We start from the raw sequence: 9,635 nt of genomic DNA, 5'->3' as shown, positions 1-9,635 counted from the left end.
AAATTGAATTTAGAAGATTATATGTAGAGATATAGCTTAGACTTAGAGGAAAAAATGACATATGGAGTAGAAAATGGACTTTGTGTTATTTTAACATTTGGATAAGTTCTAAAATGTTCTAACAACATTCTAGAACATAGTTGGCAATATCAGATTTAGTATTTGGAGTTCCAGATGTCAATTGTCGCAAAGTCTTAGAAATATTGAGCAAAGTGATTTAGAAGATCAGCTGAGGCAAGATGTGTGACTTAAAGTGTTTAGATAGACTCAAGATATATTTGTATAAATCATAAAAATGCTCAGGGCACCGACAAAAAGAAACAAAAAAGTTACGCCTAGTTTAGATAAAGTTGTTGTTAGTGCAATGGACACATGCCCGGTGTACACCAAACACGTTTTCAGACACGACAATGAGAGAGCATGTTTTTAGTTATGTGGAGTTTGACACACTGGACTTGTCCGATGTGCCATCGGACAACTATCCAGATTCAGCACACATAGAGCATGTAAAATAGCTTTGGCAACTGTGCCACCTGATAAACAGTACACCCAACCATCGAAAGTGAAGATCCAACAGTCGGTTGATGTGGCGTGTCCGATATGCACACTTTTCAGACGGCTACCATTGAACAACCTGCTTTTCTTATCTCTCCATTTCTGTTTCTTCTATGTGGACACAAATATGACGTGGTGTCTCTTGTAGCACGCCTACTATACGTGGCTAATGGACTGTATCGAGACAGCACGACCTAAACCCGTCACGAGCCGATCCGATATAGCGGGGCCAAGGCACGACAGAAATAAATAGTGGGTCGTGCCATGTCAGACTGTGTGCTGAAGTTTGAGCCTAAACACGACTCATCTGGTTTTAAACGGATCGTGTCGGACTATAATGTCGTGTCGTGCTATCGCATCCCGTCTTATAATAGAGCTCGAAAATAATTTATTTTTTCTCTATTATTTATAGCTCGTTTTCCTCGTTTTTTGTATCACGTCTAAAAATGGGGTTAGATCGATCATCGATGTATATATATGAATTAGATTGGAACCAAAGTTCGAGTCATAAACAGGCCGTGTCAGGCCATGTTCGTCCTGATGAGCTATCTGTGCTCGGCATGGGATGAGACAACGATAAATGAGTCGTGCCCATATTAACTGATGGGCTTGTCCGCAAGTTCAAGCACGATCTACAATGGACGGACCTTGATCCGACCCGAACACAGTTACTGTTGTACCGTGCAGTGCCAAAATGTCCGGCTGGCTCATATGGTACGTTACTTTGCTCGACAAAACAAAATAAGTGTCTTTAGAAAAAGAGAGAGCAAAAGTCCCTTGTGCTGCGACGGCTTGGCAAACATGCACGATGCAGGCTGCACGCAGCATGCCACCGGCCCACCGCCCTGGTTCCTTGGAAACAGAGTGAGCGCCTCCTGTCCGGTCCAAAACCGGCGACGCGCTCCCTGTTTTCCACTGGAACCCGCCACCGTTTCTCCGCCGGGTTCCGCGTATAAAAAACGGCCAAGCTCACTGCCACCCCTCGCCTCGCTCCCGTCGCTTGACCTGTACTGTCCCCACGGAGATCACGACACGAACCGAGCAAGAACCGCACGAGCCGAGCCCAGCAGCAGGATGGCGGCGGCGGCGAGCGGGAAGGCGCCGTCGCTGGTGGTGGCGGCGAGCATGGGCGCGGTGGAGGCGCTCAAGGACCAGGCGGGCCTGTGCCGCTGGGACTACGCGCTGCGCTCGCTCTACCACCGCGCCGCCGCCGCGCCCCGGATCCGCGCGCTGTCCGCCGCGCTCTCGGACTCCGTGTCCGTGCCGGCGGACGCGCCCCCGCGGGCGTCGCGGCCACCGCCCCCGCCGGCGCCGCGGGACGCGGACAGGATGCGCAAGGCCTACCACCTCGTGTGCTGGGGCCCCAACTGATCGGCGGCCGGCGGGCGGGCGGGCGGGCGCCGACTGCATGCCTGTAGCTGTAGCGCGCGCGCTGACCAAGGCCTGGCTGGGTGTGGTTGTCTACTTGTCTGTAGCTTCTTCTTCTTGTTGTTGGCTCCTCTCGTGTGTGTGTGTGTTGCTCTCGCTCCGTCCATCGATTCCATCCGTGTCCGTCGGCAGATGAGATGAGAATGAGAAGGCGATGTGAATGCTCTTCCGTCGTTTGGGTTCCGGAGCCGAGGATTCCCTAAACAAAACCAATTTTACTACGTGCGCTGCGTACAATTCCGTCGTTTGGGAGCTGGCATGTCCTTGCGTTGCGCGCACGAGCGTCGCCGACGCCCGACGGTTAGGCGCGCTGGCTGGAACTGGAAGGAAGGTGGATATGGCTTTGATGACTGAATGACTAGTACTGATGACTCGTCGGCCAGCCGGAGAAAGCAGAGGCGTTGAGTGCAGTCGCGGCGACAGGCTCATCAAAGCTGCACTCAATGATGCGTGCCCTTGCCTCTCTTCTCTTGGTCTGGACTGAGCTGGAGTGGATCAGCCAGGTGTCCGAGGACAGCAGGTGTGTCCTGTAGCTGTGTAGCACCGTCCACTGGGCTCCAGCCTCTATCCAGCACTGGCGTCGTCGCCGCTGGTTTGAGCTCTGGATCCTCGCCGATCTGTCGAGCAGAGACCAGAGATACTACAAACTGTAACCGCAAGAAATGACTCTAAAGATGATGGGTTTGATATTCCTTGGTGAAGCTACATAAAGCATGCAAGGGATTGATATATCACGAAGAGAACAGGTACAGATAGATCACGAAGCAGTGGCTGTGGCAACCCCACGTTCCAGTCAATCCTACATGCGCACAGCAGTTCCCTGCTGACCATTCATAGCGATTGACGATGGCATGCTAATCCTTTTGTTGTAAAGAAAAAAATTTGAAGAAGAAATGTGTCGTGTAGATTTAGGTGGTGTTTGGTTTTCTAGAGACTATTATTTTAGTCCATTCGTTTTATTTTATTTTGTTCCTTAAATTATCAAATTTTAAAATTAGATATATGATTTAGTTTTGACAATTTATAAATTAAAATATAATAAAATAAAATGACTAAAATTAATCTATAGAAACCAAACACCACCTTACATATGTATCATGACTCACATGGACACACACCACCCACCCGCCTACAATAAAGCATGCATACACATATCACTACACCTTTAAAATGTGAGTTCCGTCGTGCGTCGTCTCCTCTAGTTTTGCGAGCAGAGTTAAAATTCCCCTTTCACACGAAATGTCAAAAAAATATGGTGTGGAGGTTTCAAACCGACAAACCCTGCTCGCTTAATATAAAGGAAAGATATTGTAATAATATACATGTACTAATAATTTGAAAATAAAAAAAATATAATCATCTTTGAATAAACATTCATTTAAGCAGCGTATAATATATATGGAAACTGTAGTAGTTTATGAACAACTAATGGTGTGGAGGTTTCAAACCGACAAACCCTCCTCGCTTGATATAAAGGAAAGATATTGTAATAATATACATATATCAATAATTTGAAAATAAAAATATAATCATGTTTGAATAAACATCTCATGTAAGCAATGTATAGATATATAATATATACGAAAACCGTAGTAGTTTATGAGCAACTAACTATCTTGATTGGTATTCGTAGCTTTGTGATATGGTTACGCCATACTTCGCAATCAGCTGATCTTAAAACACCTACTAGTTAGGTGCTCGTGCGCTACTACGGTTTTTATATATATTGGTCGATAGGGGGAAGATCGCCCACACAGTATTATATTAAGAAAAACTTATTCGAAGCCCCGACAGAGAAAAGGCACGAAAGTTGCTCCTGATGCAACATGAGGGTTCGGTCCCTATATAATAAATTAAAATATATGATTTAGTTTTGGCAATTTATAAATTAAAATATAATAAAATAGAATGACTAAAATTAGTCCATATAAACCAAAAATCACCTTACATATGTGTCATGACTCACATCGACACACACCATCCACCCGCCTACAATGAGCATGCATACACATATCACTACACCTTTAAAATGTGAGTTCGGTCGTCCGTCGTCTCCTCCAACTTTGCGAGCGAGTTAAAATTCCCCTTTCACACGAAATATTCAAAAAAAATATGGTGTGGAGGTTTCAAACTGACAAACCCTGCTCGCTTGATATAAAGTACTCAGCTTCTATCGCTTCAACTTTTATCTGGTTGTATTATATAAAGGAAATATATTGTAATAATATATATACTAATAAATTTAAAACAAAGAATATAATCATATTTGAATAAATATCTCATTTAAGCAATATCTACATATATAATATATAGAAACCGTAGTAGTTTATGAGCAACTAACTATCTTGATTGATATTCATATCTTTGTGATATGGTTACGCCATACTTACTATGGTTTCTATATATCTCGGTCGGTAGGGGAAAGACCACCCCAATGGTATTATATTAAGAAAAAACTAATTCAAAACCCCGACCGAGAAAAGTCACGCCCGCATAAGTCTGTCCATTTCGCGTGCACACGACCAAGAGAACCAACGAGCGATTTGTTTGCAATCATAATTTTGAAATCCGCTTTCACTGGGTTTCGAACTCAGGACTTGAGCAGTGCTAGCCATACCACCTAACCAACTTGGCTAGAGTTTTTTTCACGATTTCTACATATCATAGAAAAAATTCTGTTTAAATGAGATAATTATTCAAACACATCCAAATATTTACAATAATTTGTGCTCTATTTGAACTGGTCGTTGTGCCCGATCTCAACACGTCAACCACATAACATGCATAAATCTATACTACTTATTAAGAAGGTAAGAGTAGTCTGTCGTTCTGCCCTTCCCCGTGTTCTGTCGTTCTGCTCTCTCCCGCTCAGGGATCGAACCTTAGATCTATTGAGTAGAATGTCTAGCCTTCCACCCTCTAGCCAACATGACTCATATTGAATTGTGTACAACTTCAACTAAGATTTTATTTGTATTTAACCCGCCGCCCACTCTGTATGCTCACTGAGTTTAGAAAAACATTTATAGCTTGGCCCCTGATCTTTCTGGAATTTGGGACGCAGTCCAGGAAATAAAGAAAATAGGGAAAATGAGCTTAGAAATTGATTTTTAGTTTAAAAATAATTGCAGAAACCCATTTAATTCATGGAAATTTCATATTAAATCCAAATGAGTTCATTCCAATTTCTATAATTCTATAATATTATTTTTTATCACATAATACATCTGTTTTGTCATGAAAACAACAATAAAATTGATTTCCTAATTAATCCTATATCAAATACATAGAAACTTTGGAAATTCGTAACTTCCCCATTTTAATTCTAAATTGAACCGTTCCAGTTGTGTCAGTCTCGTATGAATATTTACTACGCAGTAACAACATTGATTATACCATGTTTTATACTTTTATAATTAGATATTTATTTATCCTATGTTAATTGAGTTAATCTATGTCTATTGGATTAATTTATTTAATATATTAATATAGTATTCTAACTTTATGGTTATACGATGTTTGACCATTAGTCTTGCAAACACACACACTTACCTTTTTGTTTAAGCAAAAGCGTATGGTGGTACGTGTCCGATGACTAACGATGTACGAGGGAATTTCTTCCGGTATGTGTGAAACGTGCTCTCCAATAATGAGACCATGCAAATCTTGACATATATCGAAGTATGCATGATACTGATGGTTGCAATGTAGTGGTGAAACAGATAGATTATAAATAACAAAAATTATGTATGGCCAGAATCACAAATTAATTATGAAACATTTTCTCATAACGGTATAACACATATTTTGTATATAAGTTATCGTAATATACTGGTATTATATATTCCCGTTGCAACGCAGGGCATTCAGCTATATATATATATATATATATATATATATATATATATATATATATATATATTCATTTGATGAATGAATTGTATCTCCATCAACTATATGTTAAGAAAACATCTATTAGAGACATCATATCCACCACATCTTATTTTGATGTTATAGTAGAAGATATGAGAGTTATTAAAAGTAAGATATGGCCTGGCTGATGCCACACTAAGCCATAATGGCTCCTCCACCACTGTTATCCGGCAAACCATCACATTCTGTGACGCGGGACGTCGAGCAACTCCTGACTTGGGGCACTCCGGTCCCATATGACAAAATCCCCCATTCCCATTCAACCATTCCTATCGTGCAAGCCATCACACACTCCGGACGTTGGGCCCACATTGCAGACTACGGACGCCCACATGACAGCCACCATTAGTTTTGCACACACCGAACCCACGTCTGCTCGCGCAAAAAGTTGCCTCAATTTGACACTAGCAGGAGCATTTGACCATGATTGCTTTCTCTAAAGAAGGAAGGCTTATAATCCGGTAGAAGCTATGTTGGCTGGCCGGTATGGTCATAAAAATGTGCAATCCGTGATGACGACATAGGTCGCGTGGGCTGTGTTTCTTTGGTGCGGCCCAAGTAGCTACCAGGAGGTCGCACGCTTCTTACCCTGACCCAGCTTGGCTTTAGGGTCAGTCTCCCTTGCTTTCTCTGCCCAGCGAGCCCTCGCCCTCTAGCTCTTCCTACTAGCGCCGTCTCCGTCCCGTGCTCTCCTGTTCATCGTCGATCTCAGCCATCTCAGGAGCACCCGCTCACTCCCAGACGCCCGCACAAATGAATCCCCCACAATCTCCCTCCAAACTGCCCACTCCCTCCACGATCTCCCCCTCTAGCTCATGATCCCTCTGCCCGCCCCCACCCCCCGCCTGCCACGCCCACAGGCGCAACAAGCCAACAACCCACACTCGGCCCCGCTACCCCGATCCGTCGCCATAAATCCGCTACCTCCTCCTCGAGTCCTGCTTGATCGCCCCATGCTCGACCGGTCGACCGTACGGAAGGGCAGCCCCGACCGTGACCACAGCGCGATGTGCGACGAGTGAGGGCAGTGGCGGGGGTTGCGACCAACGACGGAGAGCCACACAAAGAAGCTCGTCGGCGATGTTTTCCTCAAGGTTCGCTCGCTCATTCCTTCCTTCCTTGTGCTATTGGCGTGTGATCCTAGCTAGCGCTCTCTTGATTTCATCCTTATCCACGTGAATCCTGGATCACACTGCATGCAGATCAGATTACTGGAAGGCCAGACCAGCTGCTCGCATTCACTGGTGCATGGTGTGGGAGCTGAGAGCCCCGTTCCTATGGTCGGGCCCCACCTCTCTTGGGCCCTTGTGCAGATACGCAGAGGTAGTGTCCCCTAATTTATTTGTCATGTCCCCTAATTTGTTTGTCAGAGCTACTTGAGGATGTCAATGAGGTATGGCTCCGCTGGTTCATCAGTATTCAGTAATTACAAGGCATTATGAGTTAGCATGCTCCCTCCTGCTAAGCTAGCTAAATATGGTTATCAAGTCTCAATAAGTATCCATTTTTAAAAGTATAAATTGTTATATCCATACATGCGAGTCTTTATTTTGGAAATAACCAAAGGTTCTGAACCTGCATTGTGCTAACTCGTCAATCATTCCTGAAATGCGATTCTTTTTTTTTCATTCAGAGTTCGGTTGGACAAATTAAGATGGATTGAGATCTTAGTTGTTAAGGTAGAAGCAAAAGCACCACCACTGAATCCTATACTTTAAACGGTGATAGCAGCAGTTGTGGTCTTCGATATCTTAGTGTGTTACTTGGTGATAGCAGCAGTTGCGATCTCCAATATTCTAGGGCATGTTTGCCTCCCTCTTCTAAACTTAGAGATCTAAAAGCTTTACAATGTTTTAGATTTCTTTTGATGTCCAAATCTCTAATGTAAGGTGGGCTAAAGGTTAAAGCCAACTTTAGACCACCTGATGCATATAAGGAAGAAGGGTCCACATGCACCATTCTCTGTAGCATAGCAAAATCGAGCTTGATGTCCTTGAAGATTGATCGAGATAATATTAGTCAGTACTGAATTTAATTTTAATGACAAGTTTGTAATGGGTAGGATAATAAGGGATATGTTACAGGTTGTTTGTTTCTTGGATGAATATGCTGCTGCATAGGGTTAGGCCTGAAAGGAGAAACATAATAGGATTGGTTTTTGTAGCTCTCCTCCCCTCATCTCTCCATGGGATTGGAATATATATAACTTTATGAGTTTATATGGAAAGCAATAGATATTGTTTATTTCCTCTCTTCTCTCCTCTCCTCTCTATGCCATATTACTGCTTTTAAACTAAGGCGACGCTGCTAGAGGCACTATTATATGTCAAGTTCATATATTAAGAATTTGAACTCTAGCCTATTGATGATGATAATTGTTCATTATCTAAAATTCCTCTATTTGACCTCTATATATGTCTGAAATTCCTAAACAACATTATGTCCATGTTTGTGTGTTAATATTTTTTGGTCATTATGTCATGAGTTTGTGTTAATAATCTGAATACTAAAGCATGTGGTAGGCACCATTATGTCTAAAATTCCTATACACATTGCTTATGATTGTTTGAGGATTACACCTGTCTTGAGTTTTTATATTAATAATCTGAATAGTAAGGTTCGTTGTACCTTGTAACACCTGAGTTTAGTTGTTGGCTCTGAACTCTGAAAAAATTTATTTTTTACCAAATACAACATCAGATGTAATTTTACTACTGTGATTAAGTTGTATCACATATTCACAGTAGTATTATTGTGTTCTTCAAGCAAGTCAATTACAGTGAGCTTTTAGTCATGAATTTACAGTAGTCTATGAAAGATCATTCTTGAATTTTTGCCTTTAAATTGTCTTGTTAAATCTTGTATAATACACTACTAGGTGAGTGCTCGTGTGTCACAGGCCCGAGTTTCTCTTCAACGTCATCCCGGACGGCTCATGGATGTCGTCCTCCATCTCATAACAATATAACACACATTTGTATATATAAGTTATCGAGCTATTATATGATCCCGTTGCAACGCACGGGCACTGAGCTAGTACATTTCATATGTTGAATGAAAAAAAACACGATTCAAATCCCCCACACCATTTCCCCGTCTCATGGCCGCCCCTTCTTCCTCCAATCTCCACCATTAGAGTAAGCAACACAAAAGTCTCGATCGACTGACGAGGATGGTGGTGACAGGGTCCTCAACGCACGACCTAATTTAGCCTAGCTCGAGCACGACCTGACCCGTTATCCATTGGACCTGTGTCGGTCCAGCCCGATCATCATGTCATGCCTATGCCTTCGATGTTGAACGGGGGGCTAAGTTCGATATGACCTGATTTATTTTTACTCTATTTTAAAAAACATATACTATGCTCGAGTATAGAACATAAAACATAAAAAAATTACCATTTGTGTTCATATGTGTTTTGTTGGCTAGCTATGTTTGACTTATGTTTGACTTTATGTTTGGAGTCAAACAAACATGGTCCAAAAACTTAAAACTTTAATTATCAATAATTACCTCAATATGTAATTGAAAGACACCGTAACGACATGCATAGATTATTCTTAAAAGGTATCTTAATACTTTTCTTTTATTTTTTTTTACAGAAACATACCATAGCCAAAGCTGCACTTTAGATATGACATCTCTATCAAAACCCAGAAATACGGAATCGAAGGGAGTGTATCTCTCTGGGTCAATTCGGCACAACAATGACAGTAAAA

At 42.2% G+C, this 9,635-nt stretch overlaps 1 protein-coding gene across 1 annotated transcript; it reads left to right on the top strand.

Annotated features, from left to right (window-relative positions):
• Positions 1–1,539: 1,539 nt before the first annotated feature.
• LOC100280811 (wound induced protein) lies at positions 1,540–2,218 on the top strand. The gene has a single exon (NM_001153731.2). The coding sequence runs from the start codon at positions 1,630–1,632 to the stop codon at positions 1,924–1,926; it is 297 nt and encodes a 98-aa protein (NP_001147203.1). The 5' UTR covers positions 1,540–1,629; the 3' UTR covers positions 1,927–2,218.
• Positions 2,219–9,635: the final 7,417 nt, after the last annotated feature.

The sequence above is a fragment of the Zea mays genome, chromosome 4 (genome assembly GCF_902167145.1).
Source record: "Zea mays cultivar B73 chromosome 4, Zm-B73-REFERENCE-NAM-5.0, whole genome shotgun sequence".
Lineage (NCBI taxonomy): Eukaryota > Viridiplantae > Streptophyta > Magnoliopsida > Poales > Poaceae > Zea > Zea mays.
The sequence above is the reverse complement of the archived record's forward strand: the minus strand, read 5'-3'. Positions and strand labels throughout refer to the sequence as shown.